Source organism: Lethenteron reissneri, chromosome 23 (genome assembly GCF_015708825.2).
Source record: "Lethenteron reissneri isolate LAM-NWPU_2019-01 chromosome 23, ASM1570882v1, whole genome shotgun sequence".
Classification (NCBI taxonomy): Eukaryota; Metazoa; Chordata; class Hyperoartia; order Petromyzontiformes; family Petromyzontidae; genus Lethenteron; species Lethenteron reissneri.
In genome coordinates, this window is record NC_083801.1 from 14,718,473 (window position 1) to 14,739,540 (window position 21,068).

Below are 21,068 nucleotides of genomic sequence, written 5' to 3' on the forward strand. Positions count from 1 at the left end.
GGTCGAGGGGGGTTGTGGGGGGGGTCGAGGGGGATGGGGGGGGAGGGGTCGGGGGGGTTATGGGGGAGGTCGAGGGGAGGGGTCGAGGGTGACTCCGCGACTCTTCTGCCGCACGCCTTGAAACCGCGGGGAGCCATCTTTGTAGAGGAACCGAAGTTGAGGATTTCGCGTCATTTTTTGTTGTTTTACACTCAACTGAAGAAACTTTCTTTACGCTCATCAGTGACCGTCTTCAGTCGATGACCTCTGCAGTGTCCGACTGTGTTGGGTCATCCAGAGCTGACCGCACGACGTATGGACACAACGACGCCAACGCGCCCGATCCACAACTAATACGGAGACACTTGACAGCGCTCGGCGCTCGGACCACCTTCGATTAATCGTGAGACTTTGTAGTTTGTTGCTCGGCGTCCACAATCGGCCCGCACGAACGAAAGGACGAGTCCGACGCCGTACGCGAGGCGCTCTAACTCTTAACGTCAATGACGTTGCCCCCTCACGTAAGATGGCCGCACGGAGGAGGAGGATGACTCGGAACGAAACGAAACGATCGGCCGGTTTGCAGCCTGCCTGGCTCCACCATAAACACGTGCAGCTTGTACCACCACCACCATAGACACGTGCTGCTTGTACCACCACCACCACCACGTGCAGCTTGTACCACCACCACCACGTGCAGCTTGTACCACTACCACCATAACACGTGCAGCTTGTACCACCACCACTACGTGCAGCTTGTACCACCACCACCACGTGCAGCTTGTACCACTACCACCATAACACGTGCAGCTTGTACCACCACCACCACCACCACCACGTGCTGCTTGTACCACCACCACCATAGACACGTGCTGCTTGTACCACCACCACCAACACGTGCAGCTTGTACCACCACCACTACGTGCAGCTTGTACCACTACCACCATAACACGTGCAGCTTGTACCACCACCACCACGTGCAGCTTGTACCACCACCACCACGTGCAGCTTGTACCACCACCACCACGTGCAGCTTGTACCACCACCACCACGTGCAGCTTGTACCACCACCACCACTGCCCCTGGATTGTTGCTTGCTGCTGGTGCCTGGATGTAACAAGTGCGGGGTGGGTAGCCGCCCTCCGACTGTTGTTGACGAAACTGCGCTAAAGTGAAACGTGCCGTCGGCTTGCTCTTGACTCTGCGCTGTCCCGTGAGGAATTAACAACGTTTATAAAGGTAGATGTGTTGTCGTTAGTGTGTGTGTACGCGTGTGTGTGTGTACACTAGTGTGTGTGTACACTAGTGCGTGTGCGTGTACGTGTGTGTGCGTGTACACTGTGTGTGTGTACACTATTGCGTGTGTGTGTACACTAGTGCGTGTGTGTGTACGTGTGTGTGCGTGTACACTGTGTGTGTGTGTACACTAGTGCGTGTGTGTGTACACTAGTGCGTGTGTGTACACTAGTGTGTGTGTGTGTACACTAGTGTGTGTGTGTACACTAGTGTGTGTGTGTACACTAGTGCGTGTGTATGTACACTAGTGCGTGTGTGTGTACACTAGTGCGTGTGTGTGTGTGTGTACACTAGTGTGTATGTACACTAGTGTGTGTGTTTACACTAGTGTGTGTACACTAGTGTATGTACACTAGTGCGTGTGTGTGTGTACACTAGTGCGTGTGTGTGTGTACACTAGTGTGTGTACACTAGTGTGTGTGTACACTAGTGTGTGTGTTTACACCAGTGTGTGTGTGTGTACACTAGTGCGTGTGTGTGTACACTAGTGTGTGTGTGTTTACACTAGTGTGTGTGTGTGTGTACACTAGTGCGCGTGTGTGTGTACACTAGTGTATGTACACTAGTGCGTGTGTGTGTACACTAGTGTATGTACACTAGTGCGCGTGTGTGTGTTCACTAGTGTATGTACACTAGTGCGTGTGTGTGTACACTAGTGTGTGTGTGTGTGTACACTAGTGCGTGTGTGTGTACACTAGTGCGTGTGTACACTAGTGCGTGTGTGTGTGTGTACACTAGTGTGTGTGTGTACACTAGTGTGTGCGTGTGTGTGTGTACACTAGTGTGTGTGTGTACACTAGTGCGCGTGTGTATGTACACTAGTGCGTGTGTGTGTACACTAGTGCGTGTGTGTACACTAGTGCGTGTGTGTACACTAGTGCGTGTGTGTACACTAGTGTGTGTGTGTGTGTACACTAGTGTGTGTGTGTGTACACTAGTGTGTGTGTGTACACTAGTGTGTGTGTGTACACTAGTGCGTGTGTGTGTACACTAGTGCGTGTGTGTGTGTACACTAGTATGTGTGTGTGTACACTAGTGTGTGTGTGTGTGTACACTAGTGCGTGTGTGTGTGTGTACACTAGTGCGTGTGTGTGTGTGTACACTAGTGCGTGTGTGTGTGTGTACACTAGTGTGTGTGTGTACACTAGTGTGTGTGTGTGTGTACACTAGTGTGTGTGTACACTAGTTGTGTGTGTACACTAGTGCGTGTGTGTGTACACTAGTGCGTGTGTACACGTGTGTGTGTGTACACTAGTGCGTGTGTGTGTGTGTACACTAGTGTGTGTGTGTACAATAGTGTGTGTGTGTGTACACTAGTGTGTGTGTGTACACTAGTGTGTGTGTGTACACGTGTGTGTCGCGGTGCGCTGCGAACTTGGCCACCCGGGTTCGATTCGCGCTGACGGCCAACAGCGGTGGCGATGATCTGAACCGGTTCTGGCCTTCCCTAGGTCGACTCGGCCTCAAATGATTACCTGGTGCGGCGTCTCGTAAACATCGCCCACTTGGGGAGACAAAGGCGGCCGGGTGTCCCCCTTGTCGGCCTTCAAAGGTGCTCGCATTAGCAGCAAGTTGCCCCCCCAAACCTCTCGACGGGCTTGTTACACGGGCTGTACAGGCTTGTTACACGGCTTGTCCCTCGTGTTATTTTGTTCGCCTCTGGTTTTAATTTTGTGTAAGAGACTTTGCGAAACAGTTACAGGAAAGCATTGATGTTGATTGACTGTGGTGAAGACTACGAATTGTTACTTGCTGTACTTCCTCCCCTACAAGGGGCCACGTTTCTGTCCAGCAAGCGGCATTCTTAAAGGCAATCGTGGGACGTGTTCTTTCACGAACACGAAACATTTGTACAAATTACTGTATGCAGTAGTGGAGTTAGACTTTAACATTGCGGACCTCTGCTCTTCCCTGTGACAGGAATCGTGAAGGATTAAAGGAAACCTCTTAAAAGGTAAGCCCCTTATCAGTGCCTACCTTTTTACAGACCAATTCTGACCGTATTGGTCATCAATATCAACGCTCATCCTACAAAGGGAGAAACACTAACAAATAGTAGGCCTCGGTAAGATAAGGTAAAAGTTAAAATGTAAAAACAACAAGCCTCTTTACCTTACCTTTTATCATACCACAATACAATCACTCTACCCTACCTTTTACCCTGTAGCAGGTAAGGTAAAAGTTAAAAAGCAACGAGCCTACCTTTACCCTACCTTTTACCCTTACTCCATACAAATTACCCGATTACAGGGTAATTACTGGGGTACTACTACACATGAAAAAGGTTTATAACAGGTAAGTGCTAGGTAGCGTGCTTTATACATATAGAATACTCTTAGGTTTTTTTCGGTAAAGTCACGTAGGTACGTTTACCGAAAAAACCTAAGAGTATGAATCCCTGCAGTCACGAAAGCTTCAAATCTAGAATTAATACCCTCTATGGGGAGGAATTTCACCTATCTGTTAGAGTTTTTAACAGACAAGACAAGAAGTCACAGCTTCTCGAGACGCTGGCCTCCGTCTAAAGCTGTCGTGATGAGCGCGTGAACCCACCAGGGTAAATTGTTCACCGTGGCTGCCAGGACCATGGTGGACTGGGATCCTTGTAAAAAGGTTTCGGTTTTGTTGCCAGATAGAGGGGGGAAACCTCTATTATGTCTTATGGTTGTTATTGTTTGACTTGCATCATATTGGGATTTTTTGCACACAGCGTTGTAATACAGTGGGGTTTTTTTTCTGGAAGATTTGCTGGTTTTTCCAGGATGTTTCTGTTGCGCGTCGTCGCTTTAAGATGTTCTCTGTTCATATTTTGTTTGTTGCGGTTGCACCCGACTCAAGAGCCGCATGGCTCACAGGGCTTCACCTAATAAATGAAATTTGAAAACGTCTCTGGGCCTGCCGGCATCTTGACGCGAGTGAACCACGTGCACCTTGCACAGGGCCCACACTTGTTCTTGGTTCTTTCGGTAAAGTCACGTAGAAGGGAAATAATACAAAATTAAACAATACAATTCTCACGACATTTCGATTGCAACACAAGCAATCATCATCAGGTGTGAAAACCCAACGCAATTATTATTTTCCTTCTACGTGACTTTACCGAAAGAACCAAGAATATGAATCCCTGCATTCACGAAAGCTTTAAATGGAAAGGGCCCACACTTGTTGAGTTTTTTTTCCGACTGTCTCTGAGTCTCTATCTTTTTTTTCTCACCCTGTGTCTCTCTCGTCCCGCGTCCCTTGTCGCCATATATCTGTGTTAAGTATCTTCTCCTTCAGTTGTCTGCTTCGTCGTTTTTGTGTCGTTTCTGTGATTTGCTGTCTCTCTGCATTGGTCTCTCTCCGTGTATATTCACTTGGCTTTGTGTTGGCTTTGTGTCTGTGCCTGCCTCTGTAAGTCTGTGTGTCATAATGTCTGATTTTAAAGAAACCACTTTGATGTACTGTATTGAGACGCCTCTGTCAGTCAATATGAGTATGGAAGAATATACAGTACGCATCGCAGAGGACCTATGAGATTAAGTGTTTTATCTCGACTTCCGTCTTCAAGCAGCAGTGAATAAGACAATGGCTAATGATGACAATTCTAGCTTGCGTGTTTGTCGATGAGTTCTGATTTATTATCGAGTTCAGCATGGAATACGTGTGCTGGTGTTTGCTGTTTGCATCACATGCCATGGAAAATACCCAGGCTTGTGCCAACGGGATTTCAACAAATCCACGTGCTATGAAAAATGTGAATTGCCCGTAATGTCACCTGTTTAATATTTTTCCTTTTAAGGCAGTGTTATTGACGAATGTGAATAAGTTTATTTGTAATCGGTCAGGTCCCTTCTCATTTCAGGTTTCAAGAAGGCAACCCGAAGCATGCCGTTTTGATGGCACCCCAGTGGGATAGTGTCCTCGGAGCTTGGCTAAAGAGTCTGGACTGACATTGAAACAGTCTTCATTGTGAAAAGTACAACCATTGACGAAAGAGTCCTCACTGGAAAATAACCACTTGCAAAATGCTCAGCCCATTATCATCGTGATCAATCGTAAAGTGTATTCATTTTGTGGTTCATAACGTCTCGTATTTAACAGAAACACATTTGTACTGTTCATTGACTTAATAACATGGTAGGCTGCGGTGTACACCTACGATGCTGAGATTTATCTCCTGTGCTCTTGGACCCAGTAACAGTTAACAAACAAAACAGCGTGTAAGGCTAGTATTTTTACTGTTGGCCATGATGTATCGGCTGCATCCCAATTTTTTTCTGGCTCCATCGCTGCGACGATCATGTTGGTGGAGACGCTTGAGCAGCCCAGACGCAATGCCATCACCTCCTCCAAGAACACCAACGTCGTGGAAGTCCAAGCACAGTTTCGCTTTATCGGCACAGTCATTCCCTGCAGCTCCGTCTCGTCCGGGGGCTCCGTCTCGTCCGTGCGGCGCAAGGCGGCATGGGGAGATGCTGCCGCAGATGCAGTCCTTGTCGTCGTCGTCGTTACCAGCAGCATCGACGTTATTGCTGTCACCGTCGACGCCGTCACTACCTCCCTTCTCTGGGGACGCGAGCCCGCTAGTGCCGCCAGACCCGATGGTGGAGCGGCTGTGGGCGTGCCACTCGGAGGAGGAGCTGCTTGACACGTTTAGCCGGAGTCCGTCTGAACTGAACGAGCGGCACGCTCTGCATGCGCTGAGCGCGCTGTGCGTCCTGCGTGAGCAGCAGTGGCAGTGGTGGCCGCAGCAGCAGCGACAAAAGCAACCGCGGCCGCAGCTCTTGGGTTCACTGCGGGAGCACCCGCAGTTTGGCATGATCCGCACAATTGTCGTGCGCCGGCTGTACGAGATGGGAGATGACGACCTCGTCGGGATTCTTTCTGCCGCACTCAGGTACGGCTTGCAGGGGTTGTGGGATTAAGAGAGCACTTACAGTGAAGCCTCGATAAAACGGTTTAAGATTTTTTATGATTCCCTTCTACCCCTTTCCACACCACCCGGTGATTGTATAAAATCTAAGAATGCAGGGTCACGATTCGATTCCAAAATAGATTTTTGTGTTTGTGGAGAATTTAGCACCTTTAGTGGTTCCGTTGGACACGTGCATATTTTGCATAAAACGTATAAACACAAAATATGCTTTACAACATCCCTTTTTAATTAACGTTACATTTCAACCATATAACACGTTATATGACGTGTAACGGTTTGGAGATGCACACTTAATGATGTAATCAGGAGGAGTGGAGTGGGGGAATCACATTGGAATGTTTGGGATTTTCCTGCTGCAGGTTGAAGGTGGATCACCACGACTCACTCGTGCAGGAGCTGACGGTCGAGGGCTGTCGACGCATCGACCGGTGAGGCTTGAATCTCGTTCCCAATATTTCACGTAATTTTTCTGCCTGCTTCACAACATTCTTGTAACTTTTTACTTCCACATTTGGCACCACACCTACATCTCAGATTTTACATTTTCTACGGTCTTCCAAGGAAATATGCCCCCTCCCCAAATGTTAGGTGTTGTTCCCTTGTTTGTTGTGGCCACTGAAACAAAACTACAAAGTGTGCAAAGCACAGAGAGTGACAAGAAGAGGGACACTTGTATGAGAGAACATATGCAAGTTAGACCCATCACTTGAAGAAATAATGGCATGTGGTCAAGACTAATGATGGAGTGGCAGCCAAAGTAGGAAAACGCCTGAGAGGACATTCACTGCAGTGATGGAGCAATTAAATCCGCATATGTGCAGGGGCTAGATGGATTGTTTAATTGCTGGACCATGAGTGATGGTGATGGATTAGGGAGACCATCAGCCACCCGTGGCTTTATCATGGCTGCACTGTTTGAGAAAAATGTTGACACTTGGTGGCCCCCGTTTGGCTATGTGCAGGAGCAAAGACCCTCTCTTGTTAGCTCTGCAGAACATTTGTAGCTATTGAGTGTGCAGGTGGTCAACTGCGCACTGGTACCCACAGGTCAGAGGTGCCAACCTGAAAAGACCGGAAAAATTGGACAGTGGATGTAATTAAATTCCATGCACCAGGGCAATTGCCACTGATGCCACGCTACTGCGAAGGCCGGTAACATTGGTGGGGGGCGGGGGTGGGGGTCTTGGGTTGGGCGAGAAGCTCATCGTCGTGGGCTGTGATAGAGACTCGTGCATCCTGCAGGCTGCCGCTATTACAGCTGTCCAAGTTGGCGATGAGCCTCATGGATCAGCAGCTGCATAGGAGCCGTGCAGCCGGGCGAATTGCTGAGCGCTTGCGGCTGGAGCTGCACAACTTGAATATTAGGTGAGCACTTGAGCGGTGCACCCTTACACGCGTATGCATGTATATGCCCACACACGTACGCACATGTATGCGCTCATTCTTTGGCACATGCACCTGCATATGCACGTCCACACAGATTTTAAGTAGAAACGGGAACACGCATGCGCACGTGAAAATGTACAGTACACACACACAAGCCACTTTATTCCAGGGTCTCAGATATGGGCAAACGTTCACGCCACCATCTCTCTGAAAATCCAAGCCTTGTCGCTCATGGCACAGCAGGCTCGCCAAGCCTGCACATCCATCCCATTCCCTCTCGCAAGCTCTCTCGATCACCACCTCTCTCCACCACCCTCTCCTCCGTGCCCCGCCTCACCACCTGTCTCCCCGTCGCATCAGAGTGCTGTCGAAGTTCATGCTGGCGACAACGCAAGTGGTCTCGGCGGAGCTGCGCCTGCAAATGGTGGACGCCGCAATCGAGCAGCTCGACAAACTGCAGCTGCAGGAGACATCGATGCCATCAAGAGCGACACAGGAGGACGACCTTGCAGTAGCGCCCACCGAGAGGATGGAGAGTGATGGCGTGGAGAACTGGAAGGTGGAGCAGCTGCGCATTTACCGATCGCTGTTGTGGATGCTCAAATTCCTGCAGGGGTCGCAGCACATGCACCAATCGCTCGTCGACAGCATTGCCAAGCACCTGACAAACGTACGTTGCATGCTTGCACACCCTAGGCATGTTATGATTCGTTGGTTAAAATGTATAGTTTATTTTAAAAAAATGTTGTCCAATTGCTTTTCTCTGTGCTTTTTTGTACACTTTTCTACTTTTTTTCCATTGTCATTATACATGATCATGATCCGTGTGTCATTTCGTTAACGAACACAGGTACAGTCTTTTTACCAATTCTAGTCCAATTTTGCTATCGAGGTCATGTCATGAAACGGATTCCATTTAAATCTCTCACAGAGCGGTGCCGTCAGTCCATTGTGGTAGTGAATAGCCCATAGAAGCTGATAACACATAACTACTTTTGAGATCCCTTCAAGTGACCTTTGGTCTGCACAATAGGGGGAAGCACTCTCCTACCACTCTGCAACTAAGAGTAATGTTCATTGCATGACAGTTAAACACATGTTTTTAATTCTTAGAGCTGCTATTAAGTACAGAACAAAATTGTATGTCATGGTTTTTTTATGCAGTCATTGGTGACTAACGTGAGACTAGCAAATAACTACACTCCAGAACCTAATTTAATGACGGGTGGCTGCCTGGGTTGTTAAGTTAGGGTTTCTCACTACAAGTGCCATTCATCTGCGCATAGCACTTTTATCACATCGCACCACATTTTCATTGGCTGTTGGCCTGTTAAAATTGAGTTGTTAATCTCTTGGAGAAAAAAAACATTGTAACTTATCAACATTTCCAGTACGTTTTTATAAATAAATAAAAAGCACCAAAAAAATTGAAAATAATGTGTCATTGACACGCTACTCTTACTACACATGAACAAAATTGACAATGACGTGTAAAATGTTAATGTTATTTCGGCTGTGCTTGAACGATACCGACTGAGTGTAGCTGCTGCCAGTGATGAACATAGCGAAGGTGTGCACGGTGCTGCGCCACCTGCGGGGCCTGTCCTACAACAGCACCTCCTTCAACATGGCGGCGCGCGAGCGCTTGCAGAAGCTGATGCCCCCGCACAGCTGGTGCGACGACGGCCAAAAGAGCCATGGGGCCGACGAGACGCAGGTTCTGCAGGAGCTGGATGAGGAGTCCCGGGGAAAAGACGCCGAGATCATGATGGGCATCTGGGCCGACCCGATGGCACACCCGCAGTCCGCACTGCGCGTCTTCACCGTCTACGGGCCGCTCGCTGGGCCGGACATCCGCAGGAGGTCAGCGCAGGAACCGTTGAAATATATATAATCATCTAAGTCGTGCATACGTGTGTGGATTCTGAAATGCGTTCTCACACCTGTTGTGCTCGAGAGTATTCCCTTAGTGTGGAAGGCGACAAGTAAAAAGCATTTTCATATTCATGAATAGTCAAACTTAGCACTGGTTTGTCTCCCAAGTTTGGGCAATTCTTTGATCAGTTTGGCTTGTAGCGTGCGTTATAAATTGTGTTTTTTATTATTACCAAGAAATTGCACTGTTATCGAACTCTTTTTCGCTCCTTGTGGAGCATAAGGCCGCAACAAGCCCACGTCATGGCGGACGGTCTTTAGCAGCTTTCTCTGCTTCACCCCAAGACAGACCCATGGTCTTTAGTTGGTTTTGAAATTGCACTTTGTGTTCTACTAAATGTGCTGCGGTCTCTTGCCCACGCCCACCTCTGTTTGTGGCCCCAACAGCCTGGAGAAGGCCATACTGAAGCACATCGACCGGTTTTCGAAGAGTCAGTCGACGTTTTTCATGGAGGGCATAGCAGAGATGAGATGCAAGAACCCTCTTGTCATCCAGAAGTACGTGTCACCGGTGGTGGTTCAAGGGTCGGCGTGGAAAATTTCACCCTCTGCTCCAGCGATTTTGTTTGAATGGTCCCAACTGTCGATTCAGTAGTCGATTATTTTTTAAGTCGTGTATTTCTATCTTGTTTATAAAATCCGTTGGCCTAAATACAACATTGGCATCGTTTATAGAGCATTATCACTTCACTCACTAAACCAAGCCAATCCCAAATGTCTGCCATGAGCGTTGTTTTTCTATACTTAACCATGCTTTTCAGTGTGGGTTGGTAAAGCCGGCAAGCCCAGAACTGGCTTCAATATCACTCGCCACCGATGTCAGCCACAGCCAGATATTGAAGCCAAGAGATCAGGAGGAGATCTTTGTGTGTGTATGTGTATGCGCGCCATGTATGTGTGCATTTGTACACGTGTGTTTGTGCGTGCGTGCGCCAGAGCAATGGAGATGATGCGCCACTACCTGCCCACGTACCGCACAACTGAGCTGGTGCGCGCCACACAAGCCGCGCTGGAGCTGCGTTGTGTGGACACGGCACTCATGCCACTGCTCGCGTCACGCATCCTCGCGTGAGCACGGCAGGGGACACGGGGACGTGCCACCTGCACTCACTCGTCCGCTTCTCTTTAACTCTTTTGTTGGTCTCTTCCCCCTCCCTCCCCAGTTTATTACATTTGTGCTATCGACGTCATATCCTGAGTTGAAGAATCAATTTGTTAAATCACAGAGAGCAGTTTAACGCGTGTGTCCAAGAAATACTTGGGAATTGTTTCCTGCCTGTCGGCTTAGACTTGAGTCTCTACAATAAGACAAACAATAAAAATGTAAACAATTGCTCCATATAATTTCAGTTGAAAATAATAAATTCTCACGACTCGATGTGTGTTATTCATAGTATAAAATCGATTTTAACTGATGAGTGGATGAATCATTACAAACTTACTCGCGTGGCTGCAACCTTTTTACTTAACCATCACCAGATGCTACTTATTGAGCGAGTTCAACTCTTTAGAAGTGAAATTGTGACTCTTACATCTACCCTCTTCCTCGATGTGCTCTCCTTTCCCGCTTTTATCCTGCTTCCACCTCCCCTGTTCTCTCCCTTATCTCCCCTGCTCCTCCATCTTCAATACTGTTAGCTTTATAAATACCTGAATGTGATTGCATCTCAAAACGCCACACAGATGTTTCCTTCCTCCATTCTGCCCCCCCCCCCCTTCTCCCAACCACTGCCCACCACACAGTTTGCTGCAGAGTGCCTATGGGATGAACGAGGCGGGGAGGCTGGTTCGCCTGCTCGCGATTTTGCCGATGCCCGCGCACGCGTTCCTGGGCTCGCAGGCGGCAGCCGACGTTGTCTCGTCGCGCATGGAGGCCTTGATCCCGCAGGCCAGCTTGGCGGACCTGGCCAACTTGGGCACGGCGCTGGCCAAGTGGCACTCGGCGAACCGCAGGGTGCGGACCCTCGGCGCCGACAGGTGCGCAGCTTCCGGGAGGGAGTGAAGGGGGTCCGGGGTCAGGGATCGCTGGCATTTTAGCTGAGTTCGCAGAATGTGTGACGACTGGATTGTGGTATTTCTCCTGTTGGGGAAAGTGTTCACAGTGGATATCTGTTAAGACTAATGGTGCTCGAGGGGGGTTGTGTAGGCCATGGCCAGCACCATATTAGCCGCCTTTCCCCAGTGTCAATGTTCCTACACTGCTGTCTCAACGAGGCTTAGTTGATTAAGGGAAGGCCTGGGACACGTTCAGGTAACATTTGCCACAAAACTAATCGTACAAAATTGAATATCCCACACTCAATTGGTTTTTAGGACAGGCCACTGTTCTAAGGCCTTTTGTATCGGGACATAAGCTGAAAGTACATAAGCACCTAATTTAAATAGTTTTTACAACCATTTCCAAGATGTCATGGACATGAATCAAATTAATTATTTTCATGACCACTTTATCCCCGTGCATACATTATCGCCTTAGTCGGGAATCATTTGGCTATAGATCAGGGACATTACTGTAACCTCCACCCCCGGGCATGAATCTGGCCTGCAGAGGCCATAGCTGAGCAATGCAATGGACCCCGGCTTGTCCTTGCGAATGTACTTGATGTGGACCACCCAACCCCCCCCACACCCTCTTTCCCCCCTCGCCCACCCATCCCCAACAGCCGCCTGTCACGGCTGTTGCCGCAGCTGCGCAACATGGCGCTGTCTCGACTCGAGCAGATGGAGTCTCTGGACACGTTCTTGGAGGAGCACCACCTCGTGAAGGGCACGTGGTTCACGGAGGCCGTGCTGGAGGAGGCCATGCTGGCGCTGCGCCGCCTGGCCCCGCAGGTGCACCCGGGGAACCTGCTGCGCTGTTGCGAGCTGCTCATCAGCATCTACTACCTGCAGCCGGAGGTGCTGGACAGCATCGCCGCCGTCGCCATGCACAACATCAAGCAGGTGGGTAGCGGCGTCGGTGGCGCGTTAATCCTCACGATCATTTACACAGCTCTCAAGTGTGGTAGGAGTTGTAACTGCACCTGGGCAAAGAGGGGAGGGGAACCCACCATACCCTTACACAGACTGAATAAATAAGCAGCCAACATGTTTCTATCCTATATCTGCTGCTCCACATTAAAAAGTATAAGTCGTTTTTGACACATCCCATCAGCCACATGGCTTTCTGGGAGTGTATAATTTCAGCAGAATTGGTTCAACGCAGGCAAACTCTGGACCGGTTTTGACACTCGGCATCTCATCAGTAGAGTTGGGCCCGCCCGTACCAATGTTGGTGAATTATCGCATGTTTATAGGCAAAGATCCTCACTTAAATATGGTTCTTCATTTGTTGCAAAACTGTTAAATGAATAATGCAAACTAGAAAAATAATATACAGAATTGAGGTTAAACGGGATACTCAGGTATAGTGAGTTGATGGTGTCAGCCTGGTTACCAGTGATGCCCATAGAGACCCTTATACTTTTACAGAGACCCACGCACTCGGGGGTGCACTTTCCCACACATTCTGCCTGGCTCTAGAAATGTTGTCGCATTACAATTAAACTGATATTTGTTCATATCGGAGCTGGCATGTAGCCAGCTTAAGTGAAAATGCAAATGCAATTTGATGGATGTTTGTGTACTTCATTGCAACGTGGCTGAGACCATCAACTCGTTGCACTTGAGCACTCGGTTTAATCACAGATCAACTGAAGCCTGGATTCAAACCCAGCATCTCAGCAGTGCTGGCTGAGGACACTGACCCCTGAGCTACCCAGCCACATCGTTACTCCGCTTTTCTCTGCCTCTTCCTTTCCCCATTTTTCTATTATGTTCGCCTGCTGTTCTCCACTGTCCGACTTACCACACAGTAACTTTTGTTTTAATTTGTGCCGCCTTAAGCTCTTTATTTCCCCATTCACAGATTCACTATAAGACCTGCTACACAGTGATTCTCCTCTTTGCGCTGATGAACTACGAGCCTCCCAACGGCGAAGAGTTCTTCAACGTCTGCATCGAGCACATCACTCCACATCTGGGTCAGTGCCTGCACGAGCGGCAACAGCATCCTCTTTGTGTTCGTAAAATAGCATTTACTTTTTTAGATGGGTAGAAGGATTCATCCATTAATGTTATTTAAATTAACGTTGCTTCCACTGAATGGTACGTGTAAAAGTCAAAGTTTATTATCCATGTTTTGTAATGGGTTGGCGTTACCCCTGCAGCCACTTGAGGTGCTGCCATTGACGGCATTGTTTAAATAGATAAATACAGAATGTTCCTTGAATCGAATTGTGATACCGATTATTGAAAATTATTAGCATCGCCGGAATGGTGAATTGTTCCAGCCTTAAGGATTTACTTGAACTCAGCCCAGCCCAGGAATAAAAGAGGATTTATTGCTGCATACTATAAAAAAAAATGTAACTGAAGATTATTCATTTGAACTCAATACTTACATGCACAGACATGACATTTTGTCTGTGTGTAAAAGTTTGGGAATCTCACAATTCTATACAGAATTCACCATTCCTTGCCTCCAAAGTGCTGCTTCTCGGGCGTAGACAGGTACTCTTTGCCACTGCTCCCAGCTCAGGTGAATTGACACACGTGACTTGCTGCTGCTGCTTGTCGAACACGTGGCGATCTGCGTGCGTGTGCCAACAGATCAGCGCAGCACGTTCCACCTGCTGCTGCTGGGGTACGTCCTGTCGCTGCTGAACATCTACCCTGAGTCGCTCACGCGCACCATCTTCTCCCTGCCCTTCCTCACGCGCCTCGACCGCCACATGGAGTGTGAGGAGTTGTGCACGTTTCTTTTTGGGATTTTGTTTGTACGCCAAACAACGATTTTTCGATGGTGCTCAAGCTCAACGGAAGACGCAGTCTAGATAAAAACACTGTAAAGATGTTATCTTGTCGGGACTCTGCGTGCTATGATACATCGACTGATCAAGCTTAGTATACATTCGTGATGGTTTACGCAGATTATTTAAAGATCATATCCCGATGATATGCTAAGGTATAGACATAGGTAATTATCAAATGACATGTGAGACTGAAGCCACAGTGATATTAAAACAACCTAATGGTACATGTTTGACAGTCATGAATAGGGCTGGGGCACGATGCGTCGCTAGAATGGATGATGGCCGGTGGTCATGACTAACAATGGAGTGGCAGCCGAAAGAGGGAACACACTCCAGAGAAAATGTTTCCCTCTTTGACGGCCCTGTAGGTGCGAGATGTATTGTTGCATCACACGACCATGAGAGATGGTGATGGCTTGGGGAGGTTTGCATTCAGCACTGAATTGATAATATCTGATGAGATAATGATTTTCTAAGTCTTGTGTTTAATGGAGCATCAAACTGGCATCGGGCAATCTGTGATGCACAGGCTAGGCTTGTTTCAACAAGAGTTTCTTCTTGGGCTGTGCCTCGCCGTTCCTTTACCTGTCGCTTATGGTGTCATGTCTGCATTCACCCCCACCTCCCAAAAACCCCGACAAACCACGGCCCCCGTCCCGGCACGGCCAGTGGTGCCGGAGAATCTGCAGCTCACCCTGCAGGACCGACTCATGGAGCTGAATCGCAACGTGTGCCTCGAGGCGCCGGAGTTCCGGGTGCCCTGGTTCCATGAGCGCCACTGCCAGCAGTCGCTTACAAAAGGTATCGCCAAGAACCGCCCACTTTAAAATCGTTTGTTCTCCGACACTCACATTCTTGTTGTCTCCCTCACCCCCAGTGCCTTCCATTTCTACCGCATCACCATCAGCAGGGTTTAATTTCAGCCGGGTCTGTCTGGGTCAATGGCCTGAAAAATATGTCAGCAACCTGCAAACTACATCCAGTGTAACTCACTGTGGCTGTGTATACTAGGTACATGTCTTCTTCAGTCTATCAGGGACCTGGAAAATATTCAGTGAAAATTTAAGCCCTGACCACCACTGTCTGCTTATTGAGTAGTCTGTTAACATTTGAGGGTGGTACAAAATGTTCTGAGCCGAACACACATACAAAGTACATACACTAATAAGAACCACATATGTTTTCATCATCGTCTCCCTCTTATGAAATGGCAGTGATAAAAGTGGTTCATAGTAGCGGTCACGACCCTGCCTTCAACCCTAATGCTGCCCTTATCCCTAACCTTGCCTTGACCCCTAACCCTGCCCTATCCCTGCCCTAACCCTGCCCGAACTCCCTAACCCTGAACTTATCCTGTTCCTGTGTTCCCCTCCCCCGCAGAGCGCAGCTCCACGTACCCAGTGAAACGTCAGATCTACAGCATCCTGTGTGAGGTGCTGGGTGGCATCAGCTTTGCCAAGCTCTCTGCCATTACGCCGTACTACCACGTCGTCGGTGCGTGCAGCCTCCTCGTCGTGAGCGTCGCAATGGCGAGCTCCCGGCCACGTTCGTTGGAGTCATTCCGTGGAATAGCAGAGTCTAGATTTGAAAGAAAACACAACCCAAAAGGCAATAGGATTACTTCATTATAATGAACCACTTGCGGACCTGGTAGAAAGTTCCCGATAACAGGGTGTTCACTGGAACAGGTTTAATGACATTTTGAACTGGGCCTTTGAAGAAGCACATGAGATCATTAATGCATTTCCACGTATGTGTACATTTGTATGTGTACAGGTCTGCCCGTCATTCAAAAAGTAATCAGTACATACACACAGGTACATGCATACTGCATCTGATATCAATTATTTATCCAGTAAAGCCTTGACAAGCATGAAGACAATTATTACACTGCCTCATGCCGGAGAAAACAAGGTTATGGAGAAATCCCATCGCGCATATGAAGGGGTGACACTCAGCACTGCCATCTTCTGGCCACACCTCACAACCTCTTACAGCGAGTGTTGGTGGTCACTCACCAGGCTCATATCTGCTTAGCTTCTGGGATACAGTGAGATCGGGTGCATTCAGAGTGATTTGTTTGTAGGTGGTCTGCTCTGCAGGAAGAATTAGTAAGTAGCACAGACCACAGAATTGACACAAACCCATGTTGGCACAACCACAAACCCATGCTAACTCTGACACTAACTTGTGTCACAGACTTTGAGTGCATCTTAGACAAGCAAGGGCGGCCGGTGCCGTACGTGGAACGCGGCTTCATGCTGGGGCCCGAGGCCACACTGGGTCCATGGGCGTCTGGAGATGCTGGGGTCACGGGGCGGAGGGAACTGCCCCCTGGAGCACAGAGGTGAGTGCTAAGATAAAACCGGGAGGTGGGGGTGTTGCGGACTAAAGGCAGCAACATTCACCACACGTTGTGGTGAATATAGCGGCCTCTAGTGGCTAGAGGGGTTACGTGAACCCATTATATCATCAGCGATGATCTGCTGCTAGATGTAGGCCTCCCTAATCTGTCACCATCTATAATGGTCCTGTGGTTGTAACAATCCAACTTAGCACCTCCACACAAGCTCATTTCATCGCTCTACCTTCTCGGTGGATGTCTCTCAGGTGTGTTTCCTTCTTTGGCTACCACTTCATCGTTTGTGTCGCCCAACTGCCATCATTCCTCCTTGCAACATTTCCCAACCAAGCCAATTTTCTTAACCAATGTCTGCTAAATTGCGTACGTTCTCTAATCCATGCGCTGCTGTATCGCAATGCAATTCCAGGCTTACATCTCTCCATGCTTATTTTCAGTGTTTGATGCATTTTTCTTGTCACCATGTCTCTGATCCGTACGTTATCTGACCGTGGTGGCAGGATCGCCGTGCAGTTTCTGGACGGCCGTGCCTTCTGTAAGGGCGAGCGCCGGCTCAAGGGGCCTGTCGTCGCAAAAATGCGGCACTTGGAGATCCTTGGTTACCGTGTCGTGCAGGTGACCACATTTCCCGCATTGACAGTTCTTAAATTGTTGCACTGGATTCATTTTCAATTCAGGCCCGATTTGATCAATTTCTCAAATATAAATAAATCCCATCTCTCTTCTCTCAAGATCCCTCACTTCGAGCTCAACTCCATGGAGCTGTCGAGCCGGGCCGCCTGGGTCCGCTACATCAAAGAAAAGCTCTTCGCTCCGTACGAAATAGGACAAGAAGGATGGCGAGGACGAGCAGGAGAGTGACGAGACGGAGGAGGGACGGTGACGAGGAGATCGACTGGCAGGATTGTGTCAACACTGCTCTCCACACCGGCGATTTGGTTTTGTGTCTACCCTCCCATTCCACCCCTACCCAGTTGTGCCTAACGAGCCAATGCCATAATCAGCCCAACCTGCTGGCCTTTATTTAGAAGATTTAAAATGCCCGAGGGCTGTAATATACATAGGTATGTATTTATTGCTATGCGTGTCTAGTGTAGAGAAGCTGTGTATATGCTCGTCCGTTGGTACGTGTGCACACGGGTATATGCTGTATTTACAGTATCACATATGTGAATACATAAATCTACACAATGAACACGGTGAGTAATTGCACACCAAAGATCCGATTCACGTGCTGTTGAATGCTTATTTTCATCCAGTGTTTTGCAAAAACTTTGTTTCTTCCATCAGTAATGGGCTCTTTTGTAAAAATGACAATCCAGCCCTCTGCGCACGCCTACAAATTCAGCCTTCTGTACCAGTGCCAGATTAAGCTACTGCGGGGCCTGTATGATATGTTATAAAGGGGCCCTAAATAAATAAATAAACATTTAAACACGATTTTTTTACTTGCATAGTAAAGTAATTGTATTTTTCCATTTGCTATACAGCCAGATAATACGACAAATCTATTACCTTAAAAACCCAGCCGTTCATAAAAGTTGAAGACAGTATAGTGCTGTAGTAATAGAGCAAGTGCAGAATCACTGAACAGGAATTGATAGCTTGAAAGCATTTAGCGTGGGGCTAAATGCTTTGAAAGTGCGGAGCCCGTAGCATATGCTACTTTTGCCACTAGCATAATCCGGCACTGTTCTGTACTCGATACTTGTAATATATTTGTTTCCTCACATAATATTCTGCTTGGTGGCGGGTAGAGTATTGAGCTGTAGCCATACAGCATTTGGAGTTGTATAGTGCCTACATGTGTTTGCAGCTCAAGATGCCTTCATTTCCCAGGGCTCCACTACCCTGTTGTAGACGATGCCAATGCCCACTGGAGGCTCATCTTGCCTCTGGTATTTGTACGACATTAGAAGGCCCAAAACCCAACAAATACAGTTTAGAATGAGAAAGCATCTAAATGCCACTGCTTCTCAAAACACGATAGAAACAGTGGAGTTTAATTTATAAAGGTGCAGGCAGTCGATCTGCAGTCCCTTATCTGTCCACTGTTGGATGATGGCCTCCCAAAGCCTTTCAGTGTTGAGGGTTATTTGACCATGGGTTTAGTCATTGGAAGAGGTGCAAAAAGGAAGCTCTTGTGCCTGGACTTGCGCAGGGGAAGGAAGTCGACAAGCACGGATTGTGGGAAGGCCATCCACGACTTGCAGACATCTCGTGATGATGCCCATCTCACACACAAGACAGGTGTTGGATATTCGGCGGTACCACTGGTATTAGCCAGGATAACCTCTTACCATGGTTATTCTCTATTAATACTGTATATACACGTACACGTTTATACACGTGCACGGATAATTTTTAGATGTCCGTACGAGACCTCGGGATTATGTATAGCCTGGTTTGTAGATATTTCATCATGACATGCCATATGTATATAGTGCTTGTCAACATACCCGTAGAATTATGCGTTCTAAACATTACAAAATATTTTTGTATTTTGGACAATAAACTGTATATAAGTGAAACTAGCTTCTTGGTCAACATTGATTCACAAATTACAACCCTTTCTCAAGCCACTGCTGGTTGATGAAGGCCTCCCCCCACACCATGTTGGGTCACGATGACTGAACATGCTTCGCATTCGTCTGTGAAGGGTGAAAAGTGATATCTGAACCGGACCCGGGCTTTTTCTGCAAAAACCCACACTGACCAGCATGGTCAAGTATACATGTATGGTCAAACTACCCCCATGTTAATGCATATGGGGTGGTCTTCATCCAGCAGCGGACAAAGGGATGTAAATGATTTGGTTGTCATGGTCTTCCAGTCAAAGCATTGTAAGTTAAGCGCTGTTATTATTAAGTAAGTTGTGGGGGCATATCTCTGAGTTGTATTCAAGAGGTCCCTGAACATCAGGAGAGAGAGAGGTGAGATTCTGGTGGAAGCGGGCAAAACACTCGAGGACATTACAGGTGAGAACGAAGACAAGACTAGAAACAACCATTGTAAGATAAAGCTGTTCAACAATCATGCCAAACGTGAGATCTAGGGACTTGTGTTTTACCAAGCGTCAATTATGTCAATGACACGTGACAATCTATCGACTTTCACTGCAGCTGTTGCCATCTGGTGGTGACCTTTTGAGGTTCGTTCGGCAACTTTCCTCGTGAAGCAGCTGGGAAAGCTTTCAAGTTAATGTATTAGGTATAGCCCTGTGAGCCATTCGGCTCTTGAATCGGGTGCAACCGCAACAAACAAAAACATGAACAAGAAAACATCTTAAAGTGAATATGTGACTAAGTGCAAACAAAATCCAAGAAAAGACAGCACTGTGCAAAAATCCCAGTGGGATGCAAGTCAAACAACAACCACAAGACAACTTAGATTAAGGCCATCAGTCTTACTCCGTACTACAACAAACAAACATGGCCAAACCAAAAAACTTTTCGAAATCACCGGGTGTGGACCAATCAATTTCAAGGACAGTGCATACATCATCAGAGTTATGTTTTTTGTTTGCATTCCGCCTGCAGGTATTGTGGTCAATGCAAACATGACTCCTTGTAAAAAAAAGTGTCGGTTTTGTTGCCAGATAAAAGGGTAAAAAAAACAATTATCATATTTTGCTACTGGCAAATGAGGTTCCAATGGAGTAGCAACATCATCAATATCAGCTAACATCACACGCCTCACTCAAAGAGAAGCAGTTCCAGCCATCACATTAGGGGCGAGTTAATGAAACGTTTGACCAAATATAACAACAGGCGAATTTGTAAGTTGATAATTGTGTATGGCCCGGGCATGATGTTATATAAATATCCAAATTGCCCTTGGCAGAAAAAAAGCTTCCCCACCCCCGTGGCGGCTTAGAAGACACTGGGCGGAGACGGCATCCGTGGGCAGTCGCCAAGAGGCGGCGAGTGTTGATCACCAATCGTGGTGGACTTGAGCAAGAAGAGTGAGGAGGGGGGTGAGGAGGGGGGTGAGGCAGGCAGAGGGGGGAGGGGGGAGGAGGTGAGGGGTGGGTGAGGGGGGGGAGAAGGGGGGGAGAAGGGGGTGAGGGGGGGGGAGAAGGGGGTGAGGGGGGGGAGGAGGGGGTGAGGGGGGTGAGGAGGGGGTGAGGGTGAGGGGGGGGAGGGGGTGAGGGGGGGGAGGAGGGGGTGAGGGGGGGGGAGGAGGGGGTGAGGGGGGGGAGGAGGGGGTGAGGGGGGGGAGGAGGGGGTGAGGGGGGGGAGGAGGGGGTGAGGGGGGGGAGGAGGGGGTGAGGGGGGTGAGGGGGGGGAGGAGGGGGTGAGGGGGGGGAGGAGGGGGTGAGGGGGGGGAGGAGGGGGTG

The 21,068-nt window shown here is 48.3% G+C and overlaps 1 protein-coding gene across 5 annotated transcripts; it reads left to right on the forward strand.

Moving 5' to 3' along the window:
- Positions 1-101: 101 nt before the first annotated feature.
- On the forward strand, positions 102-19,260 carry FASTKD1 (FAST kinase domains 1). Of its 5 annotated transcripts, XM_061557370.1 has the most exons (19): positions 839-1,218; positions 2,727-2,827; positions 3,196-3,229; positions 5,120-6,154; positions 6,553-6,621; positions 7,436-7,558; positions 7,940-8,249; positions 9,123-9,442; positions 9,902-10,012; positions 10,451-10,582; positions 11,258-11,491; positions 12,178-12,457; positions 13,422-13,536; positions 14,165-14,293; positions 15,037-15,168; positions 15,748-15,861; positions 16,567-16,714; positions 17,230-17,344; positions 17,462-19,260. In XM_061557370.1, exons 4-19 carry the CDS (start codon positions 5,505-5,507, stop codon positions 17,588-17,590), a joined length of 3,111 nt encoding a protein of 1,036 aa, XP_061413354.1. In that variant the 5' UTR covers positions 839-1,218; positions 2,727-2,827; positions 3,196-3,229; positions 5,120-5,504; the 3' UTR covers positions 17,591-19,260. The 5 variants fall into 5 exon arrangements, with proteins under 5 accessions (XP_061413358.1, XP_061413357.1, XP_061413354.1 ...); XM_061557374.1 differs by lacking the exons at positions 839-1,218; positions 2,727-2,827 and adding an exon at positions 102-500; XM_061557373.1 differs by lacking the exons at positions 839-1,218; positions 2,727-2,827 and adding an exon at positions 539-557.
- Positions 19,261-21,068: the final 1,808 nt, after the last annotated feature.

Excerpts from the sequence above, each read along its gene's own strand:
- FASTKD1 (XM_061557374.1), top strand. The coding sequence starts at position 5,505 with ATGATGTATCGGCTGCATCCCAATTTTTTTCTGGCTCCATCGCTGCGA. Across the intron at positions 7,559-7,939 it reads CTGCACAACTTGAATATTAG|AGTGCTGTCGAAGTTCATGC; the intron begins GTGAGCACTTGA and ends CCGTCGCATCAG. Across the intron at positions 17,345-17,461 it reads TTGGTTACCGTGTCGTGCAG|ATCCCTCACTTCGAGCTCAA; the intron begins GTGACCACATTT and ends TCTTCTCTCAAG.